Raw genomic sequence first — 26249 nt, 5'->3', positions numbered from 1 at the left:
CATGTATGAATGGAGAGGCTTTTCATAAGGGAGATTTACCGCGTGGGACTCAGTAGCCAGAGTGGCGTGTGGCACCAGGCTCACATTGCCCCAGCCATGTAGACCCTGTGTGGGGCAGGGCGGCCCGTCCAGCACGCCCCCTGAGGAGACTGGCGTTCACCTGCAGATGGATCTGGAGCCATGCCTGAGCCCAGAATGGGCAGGAGCTTTGACCCCAGGCTTGGGGATGGCAAGGAGTGGAGATGGCAAGGTGTGCCCTTGTCATCTGGCTACACCTGGTGTTGCACGGGAAGGTGGGGCACCTTGGGCAGGGCTCTCCTGCTTGGCAGGAATAACAGTGGATCACCTGGATAGATCGATCCCTGTTTCGACTGTAGCTGAACTCTGGCCCTGGAGACATAACCCAGGTGGGGCACCTGGTCTGCAGGTGACTGGGAACCCCCGAAACAGGCAGCTATGGCCAGTGACGAGCCCCTAGGAGCTGCCTGGGGGACTCCACCTGGTTCTTGCTTTGCCTTATGGCCACGTTGGTGGGAGCCGCTGTTTATCTGTGAGAACAGAAGGGCGGCAGGACCACTGTGCAGCACCTGGTGGTGGGGCCCTAGGTTCCTGTGCTGCTCCCCGGGGCCCCAGAGAGCGGCGCCTCAGTCTTACCCATGCGGGGTCAGCTCCCGGGCTTTTAGGACAGCGATGACTCGGCCCTGCTGGGCGCCCCCGTCCTTCTCCAGCCCAATGACGATAACATCGCCGCCGCGCCTGAGAAACCAGAACCGAGAAGGGGAAGTGTTTTTGTACGCAGCTGTGCTCTCCAGGGGAGTGGAGCCGGCGTGCAGAAAGGCACGTAGGTGGGTAAGAAACATGAGTTTCTGCTAACGGATTACGTTACGGAGAGGGTACGGACCGAGGCAGAGGAGAACTTTCCCAGTGGAAACTTAATCACAGTTGACCGCGGCTTTCCTTTTGTAGTTCCTTGAGCTCTCTGGTGGGCAGATGAGCTTTAGTGTGGCCATTCTTAGATTTGCTAAAGAGATCACCCCAGACTCCCAAACTGAAGGAGCAAAGCCCCTTGGAAGAACAGCTCTCATGGATGGCCATGCTACGGTTCAGGAAGCCATGGGGCTCCCCTCGCTGCACCCCCACAGCAAGAGCAGTAGGCATGCCCCAGGTGGCACCCCCATCTTGGGAAACTTACCTGGGGACCCAAATGAGATCTTTGACGGCAAGGACCTTCACGGCCTGCAGGTGATGGCTGAAAGTCTCCCCGTCCATGGGGCTCAGGTCATGCTCAGACCTGTCGGAGGCAGCACTGGGCTCGTGCAGCCTGTCTGAGTCCTCGTAGTCTGTGGAGAAAGGCACGCTGGAAGAGCTTGCCGGCGAGCTGGGCAGGCTTGAGGGGGACCTGGCAGCCCGGCGGGGAGGGGATGAGGAGTACGAGGACATGGAGCAGTAGTCGGTCAGCGAGTCCTGGTGGGTCAGGATCTGCGTGCCCCGCTCCTCACTGTACATGATGCTCACGTCCGCGATGGGCTCCCCCTCCTTTGGGCTGGCCTCATGGATGCCCAGGGGTTCCGTGTCCAAGGCCCGCACGGGAAATATGTCCCTGAGGGGGCTGGGGTCCCCACAGAAGTACCGGGCGCACAGCTGGTAGGTGGCCGAATGGTACATGACCAAGGAGTTGGCCTTGTCGTCCAGGCACCAGACGACCTCCTCCCCCCTGCCCTCGGAGCTGCACACGACTGACGTGACCACCGAGGGGGCGGAGTAGGGCTCCAGCCGCCTGCTGATGTCCAGGGCCGCGCAGTCGATGACGAGGAGGCCTGGCCCGTTGCTGTACCAGACCTCAGACCCGCTGTTGACCACCTCCATGGCCTTCACCGGGTAGGGGTTCTGCCGCACATCTTCATCGGGGATGCTAAACTTGGACCGGTTAGCTGTGTGCGAGCACAGGTAGGAGCAGCTGTCGGTCGGGGCGCCCCGCACCACAGGAAACACAGCCACGAGCCCGTCAGCCAGGCCTGCCAACACCAGGTAGGAATTCTGCGGGGGCGAGACGGGGATGTGTCATGCCCTTTGGCCTCACGCATCCCAGGAGAGACGCAGAGTGGCACCAGACTCATCTCCGCACACATCAAGCAGGCACCCGCTTTCCACCCACCCACCTGGAGGAGCAGAGCTCTTACAAAGGCCGGGGCTGCCAGTGGCAGCTTCTGGGCCAGCTCCCAAGGAGGCCCCGCTGAGCCATGCCACCCTCCCTGCGGTAAAGAGAGGCCCCTGGCACCAGCGAGGTGCCTGGACCGCAGGGCCCTGCCTCCACGCGTGCTGGCTTCTTGCCGCTTGAACAGCAGGGAGCTGCCTTCCCCTCAAGGCCACCCAGTGAGGCCTCCTTCAGAGGCAGGACACGGTGTCCCCCTCCCATGAACACTGCTGGTTAATGTGACGCAGTTGTAGGCATGGTGGGCGTCTGCGCACTGCCTCCTGCCTGCGCCTGCACTAGGGGAGAGTTTCGTGGGAGCAGTGGCTGGTCTTGGGCCCACCACTGTCCCCTCGGTGCTGACCTGGCACAGGAAAGGGCTAAGTCTCATTCATCTCGGTGGCCCTGTGATTCCACTTGGACAGTATGTGTTTGCTGAACTAATTCTGGAAGAAACTGCTTCCAACTTAACCCTCTTGTGGAGGCACGTCTTGGCCCACTGAGCCCACACTCCAGCTTACATCTAGTCTGAAATGCCTGTGGTCTGGCTCATGTTGGTGGGGTCCTCGGGGTGCCCCCCACCCTGCAATGAGGCATGAGCTCTTCTGCAGCCACCAGAGGTCACCGGGCAGAGGCCAAAGTTGCAGGGACAATGCTGAATGCTGGGCCCACCCCGAGTCCCCTCCTTGAGCACTTCCCAGGGTAGAGAGGGGAACAGAGTGCAGCTTCGCAGCCCAGAGGCCAGGTCGGGCTGTGGTGTGGGTGGACAGAGTCTGCAGAACAAAGCTGGAGCCAGGACAGTGCAGGCAGCCAGGCCTCGCGCCAGGTGGGGTGCACGGCAGGAAGCCTCCTTGTCGGGGGTGGGAGAACTCGGGGGCTTGGCTGTCTGAGGTCATGAAGTGGCCGGCCTCTATGTAGCTCAACATCTAGAGCAACAAGCCCTAAGAAAGTCTGCTGTAATCCATCTTCAGGATTCTAGGGAAAGAAGGCAGCCAAGGCAAACAGGCTTGAAGTCTCTATCTGGAGTCCTGGCTTGGCCCAGGCCAGGGTGGTGAGCGCCACGTCCCAGCTGGGTGTGAAAGCGTGTGCGCGTGCAAGAATGCAAGGTCTGCCCTGCACGGCCGCGAGCAGCACGGCCTCCGACAGGGCAGGCCGCCTGCACAGGAGGCTCTGCACAGAGCCGGCTTTATTCCCTCCGGTCGTGGGGAGGTGGTGCCCTGGCTGGGGGCTCTGGCCAGCGATGGCCTTCAGTAACACTCTGTGCCGTGCTCTCCTGAGTTCTGCTGCAGGCCGGGTCCCGAGCTGCCCAGCCTCGCCTGTGGGGCCGTGGTCATAAATGACTCTAAGGTTCATTTCATATCTGTTTTTTCTTTCTTCTTTTCTTTTTAAGAAATGAAACTGAAGAAGGGTGGAGAGAAGAGCTCACATACTTCGTGACCGTCAGGAAGTAATAATAATGCTCACATTTACCAAGTGCACTTCCCAGAACTTGGGTATGTTAGGCCCAGAGAGCTATCTCACCACGTCTTACTGTCCCCATTCTGTAGATGGGCAAACTGGAATGCGCCAGCAGGCCCCTCAGGGCAGACAAAACCAGAATTGCCTGAGCCGTGCCCGAGTCCGGGGAGGGCAGCAGAGCCTGGGAAAGTCGGGCAGCCGCCTCGCACTGAACGGCAGCTTCTCACGGCTCTCGATCTCTCTGAATAGGAGGCGGTGTGGGAGAGGAGGAGGGGGGCTGGGATGTCGGGCCGGCACAGAATGTGGTTCTGGTGGGGAGGGGTGCAGGGCTGGGGCAGGGAGGGCGCAGCCTTGAAGAGGCCGGGTCTAATCCCAAGGTGAAGCGGAGCTGGCGGGGCCCGGGGATGGGGAGAGCACCACCTGGACTTCATTTGGAAAGGCCAGGGCGGGAGGTTAGAGGTGAGTCTGCAGGACAAAGAGAGACCGAGGTCTGGGGCAGACAGTGAGCAGCTGCGAGGCAGCAGAGGTGGATAGGAGGAGACACAGGTGCCCTGCAGGGGTCGGGGGCAGGACCCGCACGGCCTGGTGACTGCGTGGCCGTGGGGAGATGCTGGCCCAGGCAAGAGGCTCCTGATGCCACTGCTCTCCGCTGCTGTCGGCTAGGGAAGGAGATACCCACAACTCTCACTTGCACCAAGTATTTTGCCTGAATCGGGGTGTGGCATTTGTATGTGACCAGGGGGCTTTCCACGCAGCCCTCAGTCTGGCCAGGCACTTAGGTTTGCACAAACTGGGAGGGCACACATGATGGCCCAGGTCCAACGTGATCTTTCCTCCTGTCTAAGGCTGTGGCCTGGCCAGGTGGTCCCAAAGAGGTGGCTCTGCTGCCCCCACTGCCCCTTGCCCCAGTCTAGACCCACCCCAGCAGGGAAGGGGGTCAGAGGCCTGCATACCTGCCGCCCCTCTTACCTCACCTTTTTAATAACAGGCACTGCCAAGAAGCAGGTGACAACAGCTGGAGTGTCCAAGGCCCGCTGGGGCATGTTTAAGGGGCACATGCCCTTGAGGCTGTAGATGTAGATTTTCTGGTCCTGCAGAGGCAGACAAGCTCACCGTGAGACCCGGGTTGGAAAGTGCCTGGCATTTCCTATGGGGGCGCACTCGGTCTTGGGGGGGTCCCCATGGGTCTTGAAAAGTAACATGGACTGAGGTGTTCTGGTTGGATGTTCATGTATTTCTGCTCTTCGTAGAAACTTTGAAAAGTATGGAATAGTCTAATGAAGAAAAATAAAATTGCCCAGAGAAAATCACTATTGGAGTTTGGGGGCACAGCCCCCGAAATTTTCTGTGGGTATCTGTGTGTGCGCCTGGTACTAGCAGAAGTGGACTTCTCACTGTTCCTTTCACACGTGATGACACATCGGGCAGAACCCCCGTTCTCACTATCCCATGAGCGAATGATAAAGGGGCTGATGTTGGCCGTCTGTGACGTGGGTGTACCATCGTTTGGCTAATCTGTTGTCAGGTGTTTATTGCGTCTCCAGGTTTCTACTACCATGAATTAGACTGGGATGAACATTCTTCTAGACGTGTGTGTGTGTGTGTGTGTGTGTGAGAGAGAGAGAGATCTTAACACTGAAATTACCGAGGCTTAAGCGGTGTGAGTACTTCTGAGATTTCAGATCCATATCTGAACCACACTTTCAAACTGCCCTCCAGAAATGTTGCATCAACCTACTTCCCAACCCGTAGTCTCAGGGCATTTGTGTTTGGCCATTCCTCTTGGATTTCTCAGGAGACGGCTCTTTGGGCCTTCCAGTGACTCCCCCAATGTGAAGGCAAAAGGCTTCAGAGGCGAGTGGATTTGCTGTGTAGACCCAGCAGCGTGACGGGAAGCCCAGGCACTGCACCAGCCTCCTGGGTTTCTCCTCCTGCTCCGTCTCCATACCCAAAACGCTTCATCCTGAATCCCGGCCACCAGCCAGCAGCTGGCAGGGTTGAGCTGCCCCTGGTGACAGGCCGCTGCTTCGTGGGACTGATGCCACTGCTCTGGGGCTGGCACCCGGCTGAGCTGGGGCTTATCCGAAAGTCCAGTGGACCTGGTGTCCTGGATCTTTATGAACCTGATCCCCCCAGGGGCGTACCCGGTGAAGGCCCCATTGTCCAGGGCCCTGTGGGAGGCGGTTACCTCGGTGGCGGTCCACAGGGAGCTCTGGACCTTGAGCTGGCAGCTCAGCTTCATCCCCGGGCAGCTCATCCTCTGCACTTCCAGAAGGCCCTTCTCTGTGTTCACCACCGTGTAGTTCCTAAATTGGCAACAGTCGTGCAGTCAGTGCCCAGCGGCCGGGGCTGCCTCCCTCCCCCAGCCTGGCCTGTTAGCTTCAGGCCTCCTCCACCCCCTGGGCATGTCACGGTATTCTGCGACAATCAAGAACCATCCTTTGTGGCTTTGGCAGAGCCGAGTTCTGCCTGCCGGGTAATGCTTGAACGTCATGGGCAGAGAAAGGGTGTTCTCAATGGGAAGAAAGACGTTCTTCTTTCCGTGACCTCTGAGGGCTGAGACAGTTGCCCCCAGCGTGAAGGAGTCCTCCACCAAGACCACGTACCACCCTCCCTCTGGACATGTCCTCCCCACCCCAGTAATGTGGGAGCCCCTCGATGCAGAATGGACAAAGCCAAGGCTAAAGACGAGATGGGTGAATTCTAGAGTAGCCTGGGGTGGTGTGGGGTGGGCTCAATAGGTGCCCCTCACATGGGTGCTCTGAGAACTAACGCCATTGTTCATGAGAGCTGGCCGTTAGCCCACCAGACCCCTCTGCCCCCAGCATCGCCACTTCCCCATGCCCTTGGCAGGCCCGCTGCGTGGGACAGGAGCCTGGAGCTGGCAGGGTGGCAGGGTGACAGGGTGGGGAGCTCTGTGCCCCACACGACACAGCTCTCCCCTCCCCGCCTCAATCCACAGAACACGTCAAGCTAGCTGATAGGAGTTCTCAATGTCAAGTTTTTCCAGCCATCAAATTTTGGAAACCTTTGCCACCATTGATAACATGTGTTTGCAGGTGATAGAAATGGTAGAAAAAAATAGCAAACAAAAGCTTTTTCAAAGTTATATGTCTGCTTTTTTCAGTTTTATAAAATGCATTAAAAACAAAATTAGGATATTCTAAATAGCTTCTACTTTGAAAAAAGCTAAAAATATAGAAAGTCAATAGGTTAATAGACACCTCCCTATTCCCTCCAACCAGAATTTTGTCATGTATGAACATTGTTTGTCTGCTGGGCTTCCCTTCCTTCCCTCCTCCTTTCCTCCCGTAATTTAGGGACGAGTCTGCAGCTCTGCTCCACCTCCCCCCGACTCTGTAGTCTCACCGCCCTGTGCTCTGGCCAGCAGCCCCCCCTCCCTGAGAGCTTGCCCCTTTTTCAGGCTGGAGGTGGGTTTTAAAGGACTTCATAGGTCACAGAGAGAGGCTCTCTCTTCCCACTAGGGAAGAGCTTTCTGTGCCCTGAGCAGAACTGTCTCAGGTATCTGACGTGAGTCTGCAAGACTGAAAAGGTAAAGCAGGTGTCCCCAGGGGGTGCAGCAGGGCCTGTCCCAGCACCAGCAAGCCCAGGTTGGCTCCTGAGTCCCTTTGACACGCCCTCAGAAATCTCTGACAGTGTCCTTGCTTCTGGGATGTCAGATGGGGCAGGCCCCCTCCCTGCCCCAGACCTGGAATCAGCCATTTCATGAGCCCTGGTTCCCTCCGGTCCTTAGAGACCACCCTCTGGGTCCTAGGGGTGCTCACTGGTGCTTGCTTGGTCCTTGTTTCCAGGCCTTCTCAATGGGTAGAGGTAGGAAATAGGAGTTTACTTTTCTTCAAATATATCATGAGGCCACCAATCAATTCAGAACTTAGTCTGTATCTATAGGCTGTCTCGAAAGTATCCAGCCATGTAATGTGTTCTCATTATATTAACAATGGCTGGATACTTTCGGGACAGCCCTTGTTTTCCCCTTTAGCCCATGATGAAAACCACGGTTTCCAATGACAGCAACATAATTACTCATTAACTTATCCTACAACCACAAGCAACATCTTAGAATAACAATAACACTACTACCAGCAATGTAATTACTGAAAACTGTTTAATACATATGTTTGTTCTTTGCTTTGTCCTCAGAGTGCATCCCATCGGGAAGGCGTGGCCCACTGCTGTGCAAGAACAACTTCTTCCTTTAGGGCATCATTTCTCAGAGTGTGTCTGTGTCACAACACTTGGTCTCAATGGCATAAAATATGATGTGAACTCACTGAAACTGACCCAAAGGACACCGCAAAGTCTGGGTTTTGAGCTTCACTTTATCTGAGCCTTGTCTGATCTTAGCACTTGCCAATGTGTGTCATGAGGCCCACTGGGAGACTATTCTTGCCATAAAAGGCTCTTCTGCCTTTGCAGATGTCACACCAGGGAGCGGAAGAGGCAACATACGCTGGCTAGGGCTGAAGCTTCCCACGTAAGATGGGGATTTCACGGAGATCTCCAAGTCTTTGATGCCATCTTCCCAACACCCTGGCCTCTCGTGGGACCTCCTGCATGTCCCTCGGTGATTTCTCCTCCTCTGCCCCAGCCACCCTCTCCCAAGGTCGCCCCACAGATGCCATCTTTATTCCTGACCGTGTCCCTCCCACCCACCTGGTGTCAAGCACCCATTGTCTGACCAACAACTCCTAGTTTTTTGATTCACCCTCCTAGTGGCATAACTCTCCAAGAGCTTTTACCCTACCATGACCTAGGGGCCTTTCTACTTTCCATTGTAACCCCCGCCAAATTATGGCCTCACTTAGGTCCCACGGTCCATCTTTATAATCACTCTCTGGAAACACTCTCAATTCTCCCTCCCCTTCCTCTCTCCTGGCAAAGCCCCAGCTCTGCTCAAAACTGCCTCATTGCCTCTTCCATGATCTGAAGCTGGAGAAAGTCACACAGCCAGGTGGATGGTTCTCATTTCAAACACACGACCTCCCACCCCTGTAGGCCTCAGCGCTGCCTGAAGGCACCTGGCTTTCTCCAGGTGACTCAAACCTCCTCTTTCCTCCTCGAACATCCAAATCTCTCCCCACTCACTCATTCTTTCTGCCACTTTGCTGAGAAAAAGATATGCAAGTAGGGAATGCCCATAAACTCTTGTGTCAGGGTAACCCTCCTGCCTGGCTCTGTGTCCCCTCCCTATCTCACTTTGTAGCCACTTCACTCCAGGAACTGGCCTCTCTCCCACCCCCAGCATCATTGCCCCCCACTATAATCCATCTGCAAAGGGCTTTCATCTTAACAAACCCTCCCTTGACTCGCGCCCCCACACCCCTGGCAGACACCACACATTTCTGGCATCTCTTAACCCCAAAACCGCACGTGTGTGTCCATCTGTGCAGACCCAACTTTCTCTCTCCCTGCTCTCTCTCGAGTGGACTCTAACCAGGCTTCGGATCCCACAGTCCCCTACACAGCTCTCCCTGTGGTCATCACTGACTCACATTCCCAAGTTCCACGGTGGCCTCCCACCCTGAATCCCAGCAGGGCAGGCGTCAGGAGGTACCTGGACTCCTCTTTCCCGTCCCAGAACACCACGGTGTACTCCTGGCCCTGGGACGAGAAGAAGGCCGTCTGCTTCCCGCAGGGCAGCACGTACATGAAGGTGGCGAAGGTCGGGTCCTTCATCTGACTGACCACTGACAGGGCCAGCGGTCGCTGAGGGAGAGAGGACACCAGGGCATGAGCAAGGTCACTTACACGCAGGTCGCTGCTGATCCCACCCAGGAGATCAGCCGGCGCTAACTGGGGGGAATGAAGGTGGTCCGCCCACTCGGGACCAGATCTAGGCAAGCGGCTTCGGACGCCAGAAACAACCCCATCCAGGTGTCTGGGTGACCATCGGCCTTGGCAACTTGAGCTCAGTTGGTCAGGTTAGCCTAAACCCCAATATTCCACCCCATACTCAAGAATATACATTCCTCTTTTTTTGTTTGTTTTAGAGATGAGGTCTGCCCAGTTGCCCAGGCTGGAGTGCAGTGGCTATTCACAGATCACTGAGCATCACAGCCTTGAACTCCTGGGCTCAAGGGATCCTCCTGCTTCAGCCTCCTGAGTAGCTGGGACTACAGGTGCATGTCACTGTACCAGGCTAAGGACACAGACTCTTCTGAAGAATACTCCATTTATGCCCAAATACATTAAACTAGCTCTGTCTGATTTGATAAATGAGTTTTAACCTTGAAACTACTGGCCTCTTTCAAGAAAAAAAAGAAACCAACAACAAAATATGAACTTTAACACTATGATATGACCCTGCTTCTCATGAGCAAGCCTTTCCTTACTACTTTACAAGGAGATATATTCTCTCTGCTCACGCACAGGGACTATAGTGCTATAAAGGGGTTGATATACTTTGTTTGCATGATGAAATAACATAACATTTGGGAAGGAAAGTTCATGTTTCCTAAGAGTGACACACCCACAAAGAAAATGAAACTGGGTTTGTTAGGAGAGTAAATATCGCTCTCTAGAAGAAGGGAGCAGAGAAGGGTGGCCCAGTTGTTCTTAGAGAAGGGCAGGCAGCCACACGGGCACACTCTGGAGACCCACAGCCCCACCACGTGGCAGGAGGTCCCGGGGCCCCACGCTCTGTGCCCAGGTACCTTCTCAGGCTTCGTGTCCCAGCACTCCATCATGAGTGCCTGGAGTCGGTGGAACTGCACTTCCTCCGGCTGCCCCAGCACTGGGCGGATGCCCTTGGACAGTTTCTTGGCAATCTGAAGCTGGTGGTGGCCCAGTGCAGGACGCTGTCCTGACAGCAACTCATACAGCACCATTCCATAGGAGAACATATCTACCTGGGCAGAGAGCAAACCAAATCAGGTCCCTTGCCTGGGCCCTGGGGTTTTCACAGGCTGGCCCTGAGGGGGAGGGGGCAGGGAGACTCAATTAGACAAGGAAAATATGGGCCCTGTCCAAAGGGAGACCATAATAACTGTCCACTCATTTATCTGGCCAAACATCCAAGCAACCATCTGACCATGTCCTTCTGTGCATTTGTCTGTCCATCCTCCCATCTGGCCATCCATCCATCTGCCTGTCCTTCTGCACATTTACCCATTTATCTATCCAACCACCTTCCTGTCCATCTGATTGCATGTCTTTCTGTCATTTATCCATCCATCTTCTTACCTTCCTTTCTTTCCATCTACTCATCCATCCACCTGACTGCCCATCATACTGTCCATTCACCCATTGTCCCATCCGCCCATCCATCCACCCACCCACCCATCCAACACAAACTGAAAACTTGCTGTCAGTCACTGATTAAGGACTCCATGGAAGCCATGGTCCTTACCCTTGAATATCAAAACAAGGCAAGAAAACACAGACCCTCAGCTTAACAACCTGGTACTAGAAGAGCTGTGTACACAACTCATAAAAAGGGGAGTGCCTCCTAGATCACAACATGTTGTCTCCTCTAATTTTAATCGTCATAAGAAGGCCCAGCAAAGAAAGAGTTATATAGACCCCAATATGGATCAAGAAATACTTTTTAGCAAGAGAATGGTTGAGATAGACGTGAGAATTTTAATGCAAATGTTTATTTTATAATCTTAGTTTCAAGATCAACAGCTTGTCTGTGTCACTCGCTACTATAAAGCTCTTACTTTTGTTGCTTTGATTTGTCTTTTCTGTCTGGGGCAATAGCCACAGGTGCTGAGCTAACACACACAAGTGTAGGTCACTTCTTAAAGCAACTAGTCAATGACCCATCTGAAAATCACCAAAGAACAGGAAACTACAGACAAGGGGAATTTCAGTGCTGGGTGATTAGTTAACAAGGCTGGCGCCAGATAAAACATTGCACTGTGAGACGATTTCAAATTGTCTGTGTGCCTGCCCCTATCAAATAGCTATCAGAGATAACTGTGATCAGAAGACAAACATTTAGTCATCATCTCAACTGAGGCTGGCCATGCATTTCCCCAGGGAGGCCATGCTTGTCCTGCCAGAATTCACCCTCTTCTCCTGGCTTGGCATGTGACTTGGACAGAACCTTGCGGTCAGTACGTAAGCCTGAGAGCCTTTCCGATCCTTATTCTGTCTGCTCCTCATGAACTCCCTGCAAGGCTGGTCCTGTGTCCCCATTTTGCACATCTAAATGTGAATGGGGATCCAAATCCAGACTTATTTCTGTCTTGGACTCTTCGTCCACTGTTTGCAGCCTCCACAATGTCTCTGAACTGAGGTTTTAGAATTCTGAAGCTAAGGAGAAGTGACTGTTAGGCCACTGTGTCCTTCTGGTTCAAGCCAGAGCCTCCCTCATTGAGCACAGGGTGAGGACAAAGTATGCATGGGGGGACACCAAACCCTGAAGCCACAAGTGCCACCAGGACTGCCTGGCTGGCCTCAGATGGGGCCTGGACTCCTGTACCGTGGGCTGGGCCGGGCAGGTACCTTCTCGTCATACACGATGCGAGGCCGGATCTCGGGGGCCTGGTAGCCGGGAGTGCCCTCCACGCCCAGGGCGCCCTCGTGGAATGACTGCCTGGAAATCCCGTAGTCAGACAGCTTGATGTTGACGGGCTCCTTGACGTCGTGGGACCACACCAGAATGTTGTCCGACTTCAGGTCGCAGAAGATGATGTTTTTCTTGTGTAGGTAGGCCAGGCCCAAGGCGATCTGGTAGGCTATTTTTTGGGTGAGCATGTGTCCCAGGGGCATAAAAGAAGAATCTTGCAAAGGAAAAAATTCAAACTGTGATTTTAGCAACTATCTTCCTATCTTCCTTACTGTCTCCCCAAATGCTTTATGTTCTACGGACATGTTTTCACTACTCTCTGTGCCGGATGCCAAAAGGGACGAAGGGTAACGCTGGTGAGTGAAATTGACCTTATAGCTCATTCGTGGTATCTCATGCCTGGAATTGCTGGCATTTCTACTGAAAGAGCAAGGGTTCAAAATCACTAGAGTTCATCTCGGGCCAAGGTTGCTCTACCGTCACGGGGTGAGTTGCAGGTACAAGAACTTCATTAAACAAAAAAATCTTTCACTGAGGCAGAAGTGATTGATTTTAATAGCATTTCTTTTTCCCTAGTCAAAAGACAGTTACCTCTCTACCTCCAGCAGCTCTTTGGAGTTTAATCACCCACTTATCAAGGAGAATTACTTTAAAATTTCATTAAAAATTAAGATATGATATCACTGACCCCAGGGGTCTCAGCACCGGTGGGCACGTGTGAAGTGTTACGGTTTAGGGAGTGATTTATGCAGCTAACAGGGGCTATGATTATCCTCCTTTTACAGGCAAGTCAGTTCAGCAACTTCCTGGATTGTGGCAAAGTCGCAGGACTGGGAACCTGGTTCTGCCTGACTCCAACGTGTGAGCCCGTCCGTCTCGCCAAGGCTACCACGCAGCATTTAGGCTGGTGAGGCGCCTGGTTCACACCCGGGAGAGGGCCACCTGTGGCTCCACACGTGTGCCAGGCAGGAGGAAGCCCCCCGCTTCCCTGCGCCCTGCCCTGCCTGCCCCTGCCCCGGGGCTGGGTCAGTCGGGGCCCCAGCCAACCCCCCTGCGGAACGTGCCCTGAGCTGCGCTACCTTTGGTGTTCTCGGACAGCACGGTGTTGAGGCTGCTGAGTGGGGCGAGCTGCAGGGCGAAGCAGAGCGGGTGGATGCTGATGCCGATGAGCGACACGATGCAGGGGTGCTGCAGCGCGTGCAGCATGCTGGCCTCTTGCCGGAACTCCGAGAAGTTCTTCATGGCGTCCGTGGCCCGCAGGTGCCGCAGCATGGTGTCTGCGGGGGAGAGCTCTGCCGTCAGCCACGCAGGGAGGACAAAGGGTGCAGGGGATGGGCTGTCCTGCTGGACGCAGAGCTAGTTGGACCCAGGCCCGGCCCCCCAAGGGCCACACAGGGTGGGGTACCCTGCCATACTCAAATCTGCCTCACAGGGATTTGGGGGGCTGAGTGGGGCGGGGCTTTACGTTTTAAGGCACTCACTGTGTCAGGGGCTGCCATACTGCTGCCCAGAATTTGGCCCCAAAGGGTGGCACTGTGGGCTGATAGCAAGCCCCCTCTTCCTCAAGTGCTAAGCGCGCCCTGTCACATTTGGCGGTTCCTGAGCACCCATAGAGGCCCACCAGACAGACCCCCCAATGGACTGCTGCCATGTGTCCCCATCCTCATCACCCAGACATGGCTCCCACGGCCCTTGCCCCACCTGCTACCAGCCACCAAGGGTCCCCGTTGAATCCTATTCCCTCAGCATCCCTGTTGTCTCACCAGAACCTGGCTCAGGACATTTGCCTAGAAGGTGACAAGCCCCTTCCTCTCTCTCTCCACCCTCAGGGATGCTGAGGCTTTGGGCGCTGCTGGTCACCTTATCCCTGACCAAGTACCAGGACCACTGAAAGTGGAAACATCACCACTCTCTTGTCAGCTGGAGAGAAAACTCTCCACAGCCACCCTGTGGAGCAGCCACCGCCTGTGACATGTCATCTCAGGCCAGAGGGGAAAGGTCTATGGGTGGTAGTGGGCAGTGTGCAGCCCCATGCTGTGACCTTACCCCAACACCCTTGAAATTCATCCTCCATGTGAGGCGCCCACATGAGCCTCAGCCCACCAGGCTGTAGCCAGCACACACGGGGCGCTGGCCCTGAGGCCACCAGGCAGGCTGCAGCCAGGCTCTGCTGGTCCTCTGTGTCCTGCTTCTGTCCTTCCCCATGACCAGATTTTAAAACTGGGGATCGCTGGGCAATGGAGGTTCAAACAGCATGAAAAACCTTGGCGGTTAAAAGGCATTGATTGTGCCAGATCCGTGTGTGGGCTGGCCATTCGGTTTTTAAGTGTAAAAGTGTTGCCTTTCACATTGCGTCTTTAACACATTAAGAATTTATGTTTTACTGCGGTGTGAGGTCAGATTCAAATCTTGGCCCTATTTAGTGAATACAGCCAGCCTGTCCCCTCCTACCTCCCATGTCACCTCTGCAACGTGTGGCTTCCCATGTGGCTAACCCCTAGACAGGGTTATCCTTGCCCCAGGAGAAAACAGCCTTAATGCTTGTAGATTTATAAGTTATGACTTCTGTGGGTGGTCCTCTTTCCTGTGTCTTCCACTGTAGACTTTTCTCAGCTGTACTTGGACTTTTATCATTTCACATAGATTTTATAGTCAGTCGGATTACTCTCACCCACACCCACCTCACGCCCTGTTGGGACTCAGGTGAGGGCTAAAGTGAATGATAAATCGATTATTCCTCAATGCCTACGGTTTCCACTACTGCTGTGGAGAACGTTTTCCGATGGGTCACGGCTGCCCGCAGGCACACGGCTGAACTCTGACGTCGGGCTCGTGTCTAACAACTTCAGGAAACTCATGGCTCTGATGTTTGTCAGCATGTCAACAGAGTCTCTTAATTTTCTGTATGGAAAATCATTCTCCAGATAATTGTGATGTTGTCTCTTCCTTTCTGATCTGTCTTCTTTCTATTTTTCTAGGATTCTCATTTTTCTACCAAGAGTATCAGTGTGATCATAAAGATGGCCCATCCTGCGTGGGGGCCGTGGGGAATGTGCTGTTCGGCTGGCTGGAGTGAGGAGGCCTCAGCACCGGCCCTGGCTGGGCACGACGTGGTGACAGTTCCCTCCAGGTGGAGAACGACCCTGAACCACACACGATGGGTGTGCCCGAGTGTGCCAAGCAAGAGGGGGTTCCCTCCTTTGTGGGGTGCGTGGTGAGGGAGAAGCGTGCACCTTCTTGGCTGTGGTGGAGGCGGCAGGCGGGGGCTCCGCCTGGGCTCGGGTTGCATGCCCACTGTGTGCCAGGCCTGTGCTGGGCCCGGAGCAGCATGGTCAGGATGGTCCCTGCTCTCCGGGGCTCAGGTTAGACCAGAGGGTCGTCTCCGAGAGTGACTTCCAAGCCCTGCCCAGCCCGGGACCTGCCGGGCAGGAAGCAGAGGGCTGCACTGTGGCCCGTGCTGGCCTGGCCACCCTCCTCCCTCCTGCCCCATGTGTGGCACGGAGCTTGGACCAGGGAAGCACATGTCTGAAAAAATGTTGCTGAGTCAGGACCCACTTACCAGCTGGCGCATTGGGGAAGTTCTTGAATTTCTTGATCTGGAATCGCTTTACAGCCACAGGCTGGCCCTGGTACCGGGCGCGGTAGATAACAGTGCCACTCCCGCCTTGGCCCAAGACGCTGCTCTCGTCCTCGCTGTGCTCCAGCTTGCTGTTCTCCAGGAAGAGCCTGTCACACACACAGCACAGGGTCAGCCCGGGCCTCCCGACCCCCCAGCTCACCTGTGAGGTCGGACGGGTCTGGCTGACCTGGGCCCTCTGCTTGCCGGGGGGGCACACCGGGGCAGGTTACACAGCCGTGCCAAGCCTCTGTTGTCCCCTCTGTAAGGTGGGCTCATGACAGGAACTGCTGCAGAGGGGTCGATGATGCCTCCTGGCACAGGGTAAAGCCTCCAAAACTGGTGGGCACAGAAAAGGGGCCCTCTGGGTGTTTTCCTCCGAAAGAGTTTGTGCTTTGAGAGCTAGTATCCATTAGGCAAACTGCAGTGATCTACTGCCAGGTTAGCTGTTTCTTCCCTTCCTTTTTTTTTTTGAGACAGAATCTCGCTCTGCCCAGGCTAGAGTGCCATGGCATCAGCCTAGCTCACAGCAACCTCAAACTCCTGGGCTCAAGCGATCCTACTGCCTCAGCCTCCCGAGTAGCTGGGACTACAGGCATGCACCACCATGTCCGGCTAATTTTTTCTATATATTTTTAGTTGTCCAGATAATTTCTTTCTATTTTTAGTAGAGACGGGGTCTTGCTCTTGCTCAGTCTGGTCTCGAACTCCAGAGCTCAAACGATCCACCCGCCTTGGCCTCCCAGAGTGCTAGGATTACAGGCGTGAGCCACCGAGCCTGGCCTTACCTTCCTTTTATTAAGCAAATATTGCATACCTTGCCACACAGAGCTTCTGATTGGCAGGACACTGTCCCCCCAGTCAGTGACTAGGATTCCATGCAAAGGCAGAGAGTTTAGGCCATATGGCTGCTCTGCATGTTCAAATCCTAGGTAAGAGGGAGATTTCTCCTGGGCTTTAGGAAATCCTACTGGTTGCTACTGGACCCCTCAGCCTTCTCTGCAGACCCCTCTGTACCTGGAGGCTCTAGACTAAGAAGCCCAGGCCTGCACGGGCCCAGAGAGAGGCCTAGAGCCTTCTGGGCAGTGTGGATGGAGGCCAGGCCGGGGCTGTTGGGAGTACAGGCCCTCCATGTGCTTTGCCTTCGGACTCCTGGGGCAGCAGGCAAGGTGCAGGTTTGGTGGACATCCTTCACTCCCAACCATCTCTGCGCCCTTACCAGCATCCTCTAACCCTGCCCCTTATTCCTTGAGCCTCCTCCTTTCCTTCAGAAACAGTGGAAGGAAAAGGCAGAGCGTGGAGGGAGGGAGGAGGGAGAGGCAGCCCGAATCCCCCTGCAGGCCCTCCCTGCTCTGCGGAGTCCACCTGGGTTCCTCGCCACCCAGGCAAAGGCAGAGCCTCCACCTGAGCCCTCCTGGCCCCACAGGCGACCGCCCCTGAACCTGCAGTTATTTCCCACACCTTTCAGGAACGGGTTCTGCAGCCCCCCGGACTCCACACAGCTCAACCGCACCACACTCAACACCCCTGCAGCCCTCGATGGTGCAGCAGAGGATGGGCTGGGGTTGTTCTCCAAGTACCCACAAAACCACCTGCTCAGCAACGGTGGGCACTCAGGAGCCCATGTGGACAGGCACAGGGCAATGGGAACTCTAGGGATCCCTCTGGGGCTTTCTGTCGGGACCGTGTAAACTCAGGAGGTGCACGCTTTTGCAGGAGCCACAGGGCAGGGCTCGGGGGATGCCAGGGCCCTCCGCCTGTCACACTCTAAGTCGGGGGAGTGTGATGCTTCGCAGCCATGGCTGGGCCCCAGCTGAAGTCCAGAGAGCCTCTGCTACAGTGAATCCTGTTCAGATCATCAGGCTTTTCAACTCCCTGCTGAGTAACTTCACTTGGGAACCATGCTAGGGCCTGAGATCACATCCAAACCAACAGGGACCACTCAATTGGGCTTTGCAAATTCCATACGGTAGATGCCACAGCTCAGATTCAGTTGGGGTCTCTAAGCTGAGACATAAAACAAAACAAGGTTTAGCAAATACATAAAAATTCTAAAACTTTGGAGGTGCCAAATTGGACACCCCCCCAAAAAATCTAATTCATACATATACATACACACAACTGCAGTGGTCCCTGGGAACTGAGCGTCCTCATGTTAAAGATCTGGGGACAAAGGGAAGTCATTCTGCAGAGGTGTCTGTCGTCCCACCAATGAGGTAACTGGGGATGCTGGAAAGAACCATGAAGGAACCCCCCCATCAGGAAATATTTTCTTAATAGATTCATCCAGAGCATACTTTGGAACCCCAATTCTGCAATATCACAGAGTACTCCACATACATTTAGAGCAATTTAGAAAAATGAGAATATAAATATTCTTATTCCCCCCAAATTAATTTTTTTTAAAGAAACCAGATATAGCATTCCGTTGAATGAGAACACATCAGGACTTCACAGCTCCAAGAAAGCCGGTATGCTCTGGTGTCGAATTGTCTCCAGGGAGACGAAATCACAGATCCTGGTTTCCACTGATTGGAAAAGGTAGCATATTTTACTTTGGACTTTGTAACCAATTCCTGTTGGATGAGACCACAGAACATTTCCTGTTTCCTCCAGCATTCTCTCCATAGGTACCATTTTAAGATTACTTAGGTAGAATCAGCTCTAAGAATAGATTTAGGGGATCCAAACGCTCAGCATTAGGGCTGCAGTTGGGAGCCAGCATTTGCCAAAAAAGGAAATGAGGCTGTAGGTTCAGGAACATTCTCTTTCCTGAATGGCCCAGGTGACCCAGGCTTCACCTGCCATGTGCTGGGCCTGTTGAGGCCTCCAAAATGCAAAGCTGACAGCCTGGTTCCCTTCCAGTAGCCTAGGACGGGGACCTAAAAGTCACTTGAGATTTAGTGGGAGGCAACGACTGGAGTGGCTGCCAACCCCAACGCTGGGCCGCCCCGCAGTGTGGTGCTGTGGCTGGGCAAGAGGGATCCCCTGGAGATCTCTGGGTAGCTGCCCTACTAGAAGCACTGCTCCGTGACCTTATACCTGTGTCCTGGGGGTCGCTGGTGCATACCTGGCCGGGAAGTCGGTCATGAACAGCTCAGGGACCAGCTCCTGGAGTGGCACAGGGAGGTTGGGGTGTCTGGGGCAGGAGATGAAGTCCCGCTCGATGGCCGTCAGCACGCAGTCTTCCATGTCAAAGTACTGCACGTCCTCCGATTTCTCACTGAGGTCCCCATGCTGGGCCCAGGATGTCTCGCAGACCGGGCAGGGCACGTACTGCTCCATGAGTGGGGTCCCATCGCTCTCTGTGGCCGTCAGGGCTAAATGGGCATGGAGCAGAAGACAGCTTGCAAGAAGGCAGCTGTGGGTGGGTCCCTGAGCAGCACCCCACAAAACCCCAGGCCGGGCTGGCCTTCCCCGCAGGGGCTGCCTGCCCTCGCCTGCTCCTGACGGAGGGGCTGAAGCTGGGTGCCACACTTGGGTATTTGCGGGAGAGCCGCTCATCGGTCCTGAAAGATGTGCACAGGGAGGGTTCGGGGATGCTCCGGAGACCCGCTCGGTGGTCTGGACCCTGAGCAGGCTGGCTGACACGGGTGAGAGGAGGGTGGGCTCCCTTCTGCAAGGCTGGGCCCCAATAGGTTGCTGCAGGCTGGGTCTGAGCAACACTCCAACAACCCAACCACAGTTATTGCGTAAGGGGCCATTCTTAAAATTAGAAACACAAGGCTTGAGATTACTGTGACGAGCAATGTAAGGGGAGAGAGTACAAACTGTAACAGGCAAAACCTAGGCACGGGGCATGGGCTCCCCTGCACACCTCTGATAGGAAGTGCACAGAAACACCCACCAAGGTGCCCTGTGGAGGTACCCTCAGGGCGGGCCAACAGCCTGCTTTGTGCAGGGTAGGAGGTGGATGCCTAGAACATTCTGGGCACATCTGAGATCTGCAGGCCTGTGTGTCAAGCCTCCTGCTGGGAGGGGCTCCAGGCCACTGGCTAGAGGTGCTGGCTGTAGGCAGCCCTGTCTCAGGGGCCCAGCAGTCCTTTCTATCTCAGATGACTGTCTACTGCGCCCATCTGTAGAACTGCCCATCCTGATGCAGGGGGAACACAGGCTGGCAAGTAGCCACAAACTATCCAGAAGGGTTCATATGGGCCTAGGGGTCCCCCTTGGATGGCAAAGCACCGTCCAGCTCACTACGATTCACACATTGGACCACCTTCACCTAAGCTGCAGGTGGGGGCACTGGGATTCCAAATCTGCTCTCCACTGGCTCAGCCTCCGGTCTTCAGAGGCCCCGGGGCTCTCTGGCAGCCCCCTCCCGCAGCTGCCTGCCCCTCATGGTGGCCCAGACAGCCTCCTCCCTGTGGGGTGCCCCAGGGGGTTGTCTCTACCCCGCAGCAAAGCAAACCCAGGACCTCAGAAGCTTCACTACAAAAAGCGTTTCCTTTGGGTGAACCGGCAGTGAGGAAGCTGATCCCTAGGGTCTGAGGAGGGCTGTGTGGGTGGTTTGATCACTGCCGGGAAGGGTGGGGCAGGCAGGCAGGGAGAACAAGGCCTCTTGGCAGCTGTGGCTCCCTCCCTCTCCTTCCCTGCACGGGGATAACCCCCACTGCCAGCTCCCCCCAATTTCGCCGCACAGCCCTCACTGTGTCAACAAGGCAGGCACTATGAGGCTCACACTGAGCATCTCCTTGGACCACACCTGGCACTCAGTGTCATCTTCTGCCCACACACCGCGTGCAGCCATTGGGCCAAGTCCCGGAACATTCCCTGTGAGGTCGGAGCCCACGTCTTCCCCACAGTGCTTCCTGCCCGTGCCCAGAGCTGGACTCCCCTGGGGCCAGGACGCCCACCTAAGGGCTGTGAAGACTCCCCTGGCTTTCTTGGGCTGAATCCCAGTGGGACTTTTGTTACCCCAGTGAGGCAGCCCTTCCTCCCCACCCCCCACTCCGGTCCATAAAGAAATACTAGCATGAACAACGGCTTGGTTCCAGGAGGTGCTCTTACCGGGAAACCACTGATCAATCAAGGAATTGATGTGGTCCGTGATGAAAGCCATTGCTGAGAAGTCCCTCATTTCTGACTGGCAAATGATTTTTATGCCTCCGCTTTTTTTCTTTTTCCAGTTCACATCAGAGGATTCCACACTGCAACCCAGAAACAGAAAAGGGCGTGTGGCGGCCCGGTTGGGGGGGCCCTGGGATGACAGCCCTGCCCCTCCTGCACCTGCCATGCGCAGGGCCCTGCCCCGTCCTTGCCCACAGCGCAGCGAGGGGACATGAGGGAAGTTCTGCGGAGAGGAGCGCTCGGACCAGGACCTGACCCTCAGGTGTGGCCCCGAGGAGGGAGCTCCTGTGCGGCCCCAAAGCCCGGTGTTCTCGTCTGCCAAGCGGCAGCTGTGGGCTTTCGGTGAAAACACCCACATGGCAGCACCAGGCCCCAGGAGTGGCCCAAATCAGGCCCTCCAAACAGTCACTTCCCCTTTCCCCTTCTCCTCTTCTCACAAAGCTGAAGAATATTTTGAAAAATTTACTATGAATATTAAAACAATCTTATGTGTTTATCATTCATGAAATCTGTTGAGCTGACTTTATGTCTGTCTCTCTCTCAAAAAATAAAAACATAAAGGAGCAGGGAGCTGAGTTAGATATCGGGTTACCCGGCGGTGGAGATGGGGGCTGGGGGCCCCAGCGACCCCCCACAGCTTGGCTTCTTCTCTCAGAACAAGGGGGTGCTGGGTGGCTGCACGGACCATCCAGGGCCCACCTAAGTGGCGTGGGAGGTGCCTGAGGGGCCCCTCCTGAGCCCAGCGGCCGCCCACTTCCCTCAGGGCCCGAGCTGTGGCCATGTCACCTGCCCTCGCCTTTCCTGCCCGCAAGGGGAGCAGAGGACGGGTGAGGAGATGGGAACCTCTGGGACACTCACGGGAGGGTCCCGCATTTTTAGGGAGCTGCCTCGATGAGCAGCTCTCAGGAGAATTCTGGACACCAAGAGGATGAGGCAGCCCAGGGAGGTGGCCCTGGGGGTCACTGCCATGGCCCCTGCTGACCCCGGCAGGGGGGGTTCCAGGTGTTCCTACCTGAGATAGCCCCCGTCAAAAGTGACCAGGAGCCCTTCCTGCCAATAGATGGTCTGATTTCTTTTCACTCTGAATGTACTACAGCGATTTCTCTGGTTTCCTGTAAAACTGTAAATGGTGACTTTCCTGTTCCTGCTTTTAGTATTCTTCTTGTTTTCAAAAAGCTGAAAGACAGAGGAAAGACCCTGCTTAAGTATTCCGGGCTCCTCGCTGGCCCTGGGCAGAGCTCTGAAGAGGCCGGGTGGGCCCCATCTTGATAAACGACCCCCGTCTTTCCCACCCCTCCTCCCCGGCCCATCCTCACTGCCCAGTTCAATGCTACATTATCTCACACGGTCCCCGCGATACTCTGGAAACACAGCTTTTTGAAAGGACTGAAAATAGGCTTTTCTTTTTAAAATCTTTTCCCTTCCTGACTTTACAAGGAAAAATTAATGTTAGAAAATGTGGAAAATACAGAAAAATGTCAGACAGAAAATAAAACACCAATTTCACACCAAGCGGAGAGCTTATTAAGATTTTGGTATATATTATTCCGGGATTTTTTTCCCATCTACATATATGTGTAAAGAACAGCTGAAGCCAGATTATATTTCTAATTTTGTATACTTTGAAAACTTCGCTTTTCCTATGCTACTAAAAATGCACAGGAAATTCATTCTCTAAAGCTTAATATTCTATTAAGTGTAGTAATTTCCTGAGCCAAGTCCCTTCTCTTGAATGTTTAAGTTGGTTTCAATCTTTTGCTCCCTCAAAAACACCTTGATGAACATGAAAAAAAACACAAAACTTTCTCTGATTTCAAATGACTTCCTTAGTTCCGATATTTAGCAGTGGGATTGCTGGGTCAAAGGATCTGAACGTTTTAAGGCTCTGGATGCATATTGAGGAATCGCATTTCGAAATGATTAGACTATCATGCGCACTGACCACCAGCGTGCGGAGGGCTCCCTTTCGTGCCCCTGGGGCTGGGAATGATGGCTCCGCTCCTTGCTATTTTGCCAGCCGGATGGTGGCATCTCACTACGGCCTGAATTTGCATGCCTTTGATTAGTCTGAGACCGAACTCTCCCCTCTCTCTGTCACCCATCTGAATTTCAACAGGACTTCTATCCTAATTTCTAGTGGGGGACGCTGCTGCCCAGCCAGTCCCCACTTGTGAGCTCAGCCTCCCACGACGCTGGTGCTCTGCGACCTTCCGCTTAGGAGGTGGCAGGAGGCGGAGTTCAAAGGGAGGGCAGAGGGTGGAATCAGAACCCAGCAGAGCCAGCGCCTGCGCCCTTCCTTCCAGCAGTGCACCCTCCTGGCGTTATAAACAGATCTCCCTCCCTGCTGACACAGCCCGCAAGGGCTACGATTGATTTTCAGTCTCTTGCATTTATTTTTCTTACCATTTCAGTAAAACAAGAAGATCAAAGAACATTTTTATTGAGCCAAAATGTTATAATTCAATAAGGGCTTTCTAATTAGCATGTGGCAAAAGTACACTCATACAGAGTTTAGTTATGTCAAGGATTCAACAGTCAGGGTTTATGCCAGGGGTGCACAAACCGTAGAGTGCATCAGAATCCCCTGGAGGGCTTGTGAAAACCCTGAAGCTGGGTTCCACCCCGAGCCGGTTTGGGGTGGGGCCCGAGAATTTGCATTCTTACATGTTTCCAGGTGAGGCTGATTTTGCTGGTTTAGGAACAGCACTTTGAGAAACACTGCTCTAGGCTAAATTGCTTCCATGTTATTGTCTTGCATGAATTACTGTTGACTGACAGCTGGCACTCCTTTCCATAGCCCCCAGTGAACTCACAGAAAATGACTCCTTAGGCTAAGTCTTCACTGTTACCAGATCAACTTAAAGGTCTACACAAGTGGTTCTCTGGCTTGGCTGCACAGTGGGGTCACCTGGGAACCTTCAAAATACCAACGCTGGGTTCCACACCCAAAGATTGTGATTTGATTGGTCTGGAGTGTGGGTCTGTATCTGTTAGAGTCCCCCCCACTTAAGTCTAGTGTACAGCCAGGATGGCAAAACCATGCTTCTAATGTCATGCTTCTCCCTGTGTCGTCACTGGCCCCGTGGCATCACCTGGGGAGTGGTTAGAAACGCAGATTCTTGGCCCCAGTCCACCCCTGCTGAATCGGATTCTAAAACAGGCGAACACTTAGAACCACTGCTCTAAAAGGGAGTGTCTAAGCCAGGGGGGCGCTGATGTGGTGTTCACAGGCTGGTTCAAATGGGTCTGCCAGCAGCCTGTGCCATACCTGCCTCCTGGCCTACATCAGTGACATCGCTGTGGGAGAAGGGTCTCAGTCAAGTCCCTCCTGCGAGGGTGCAGCTGCAGGAGCCGCCCGTGCATCCCCCTACGAAGAAACCACTGCTACCTGCAGGTCCATCTCCGCCAAGCTGATCAGCATCCGCGCTATGAACCTTTGCCAGAAGCCAACAGGAACGAAGCTCATCTTAAACACCCTCTGAATGGTGTTGGCCGTGGGGTGCCGCATGCCGTGGGTGTCCAGGCCAGGTTTGGACGGAAGGAGGTGTGGCAGGAGGTAGCTGAAACACACCAAGGGGGACTGGTGAACACCAAGCCCTGCCGCAGGCCCTGCCCAGCAGACAGTCTGGCCTGGGGGCAGGCCCTGTGGGAACAGCTCAGGCCACCCGGGTTCCTTCCTCCCCCGGCCTTTGGAATTCTACGTTTAGAAAGAGAAGGGTGGTTTATACGCTGAGAATACATGCTCCAAAGGAAAATGAAGCTGGGTACAGTGAGTATATTTATCAAGGGTTCTGAGCTAGAGAATACATACTAGAACACTACTAAGGAAAGACAAGAAAACATCTGTGGTCCTAAAAATGTCAGATGCAGCAAATTGGAGTTGATTCTCTGTAAGCTGGGTTGGGGAATCACTTAACATTAACTTTGGTTGGTGAAGGAAAAACAAATACAGCTGCGCAGTTCCAAGGACAGTGCAGATATTGGGGTCAGAGTAATGTTTTTGGCCTTCGAAGCTATTTATTGTTCTTGGCCGGCTGAGACAACACAATTGCCTTGCAAGTTAGAATGAGGCTGTTCTGTGCAAAAGAGGTATATTTTATGAGAACACTCTTGGTCATCATAAAAATGCTGCATCACCGTGTCAGCGAGGCGCTCACATCTGTTGTCATTTTAAAACAGCTGAAGCCTGGGAGGTCCCTCTGAAAGTGTGCTGAAAGCCAGCCCCGTCTATGTGCTGTGGAGCTTCTGGGGCAGGCAGGGGACAGGCACAGGGCGGCCCCTCGGGTGTGCAGAGCCTGGACTCTTTTCTTAACAAAGGCTTTGCCTTTAGCTCTCCTAATCCTCTTAATAAATAAGTTTTGGTCCAACAGATGCCTTTAAAACCTTCTGGAAGAGACTCCCTAAAATATCATACAAGGAAAATTCAATGACAGCCCAGTGGGCCAAACACACAGAGGCAAATTCCAGCTCTGACTGGTGCGCTGCCACATGGGCACACGTGGGAAGAGAAGGCTACCTGCCTGGCAGGTTGGTGAAGGGGGAAAGGGGCTGTGCAGGTGACCCATCTGGTGCAGGTGGTCAAGTGCTAGGTCTTTCTTAGCCATTTCAGATCCTGGGTGAAAGGACATTCCCAAACACCCCGCTAGATGCCTCTCCCCCACCCCAGGCCTCCCCATCCCAGTGTCCTGCTTTATTCCTTCACATGCTGAAAATTCCTTCTTCTCTGTCTGCTCAGCCTCCGTCCCCCAAACAGGAGGCCCTCATCCCCTCATCCATGCCTGCTCCACTTCCCCCACCTTCTCACTCAGCCTGGTCTCTCACGTGGCTTCCACACTCTTCTCCGTCCTTGTTGGAGGGAGCATTCATTCTCTGCCCCCGGGCAGCCCAGCACGCAGCACGGTGGCACACGGAAGAGGTGTTCAGTGATGCTCTCGAGGGCAGAGAAGATTTAGGAGCCAGCGTGGCAAATGAAGAGATTCCAACTCTGGCCACGGAAGCCAGCTCTCAAGGTGCGCGGAGGCCCTGGCGAGACCACTGGCACTGGGTTTGAGGGCAGTCACCAGTTGGGAAAGGCAGTCCCAGGGAATAGCCAGAGAGTCAGCAAGATAGGACTTAAGAGGTGAATTATTCATGTGTTTGATGAACATAAAGCAATGCAAAGCCCAGCAGGGCACAGTCCACACTGAGATGCTGGCTCATGCTACACCATGGAGACGGCCTCGGACAGCAGGGCTGGAGCCCTTCCCAGAGTCTGCTGAGAGATAAGGATTTCCTTCCTGAAAGAAGCACAAAGGCTCACAAGTATCTGTGTACTTTCAAGGGGTTCGCCACTCCCTGAAGGTCTGCCAGGGGACTGAAGGGGTTCTTGCACTGCAGGT

The 26249-nt window shown here is 54.4% G+C and overlaps 1 protein-coding gene across 1 annotated transcript in view; it reads right to left on the bottom strand.

Moving 5' to 3' along the window:
• LRRK1 (leucine rich repeat kinase 1) overlaps positions 1–26249 on the bottom strand; it is a 121129-nt gene that overhangs the window by 2931 nt on the left and 91949 nt on the right. Inside the window, exons 20-32 of the mRNA XM_069465797.1 lie at positions 24260–24431; positions 21884–22047; positions 20812–20951; positions 18872–19121; positions 15745–15911; positions 13265–13462; positions 12122–12399; positions 10324–10518; positions 9225–9376; positions 5838–5955; positions 4624–4740; positions 1193–2037; positions 655–756 (exon numbers count right to left, since the gene is read on the bottom strand). Of these exons, the coding sequence (XP_069321898.1) occupies positions 655–756; positions 1193–2037; positions 4624–4740; positions 5838–5955; positions 9225–9376; positions 10324–10518; positions 12122–12399; positions 13265–13462; positions 15745–15911; positions 18872–19121; positions 20812–20951; positions 21884–22047; positions 24260–24431 (2898 nt within the window). The remainder of the gene's footprint in view (positions 1–654; positions 757–1192; positions 2038–4623; positions 4741–5837; positions 5956–9224; positions 9377–10323; positions 10519–12121; positions 12400–13264; positions 13463–15744; positions 15912–18871; positions 19122–20811; positions 20952–21883; positions 22048–24259; positions 24432–26249) is intronic.

Source organism: Eulemur rufifrons, chromosome 3 (genome assembly GCF_041146395.1).
Source record: "Eulemur rufifrons isolate Redbay chromosome 3, OSU_ERuf_1, whole genome shotgun sequence".
In the NCBI taxonomy this organism is placed as follows: domain Eukaryota; kingdom Metazoa; phylum Chordata; class Mammalia; order Primates; family Lemuridae; genus Eulemur; species Eulemur rufifrons.
The sequence above is the reverse complement of the archived record's forward strand: the minus strand, read 5'-3'. Positions and strand labels throughout refer to the sequence as shown.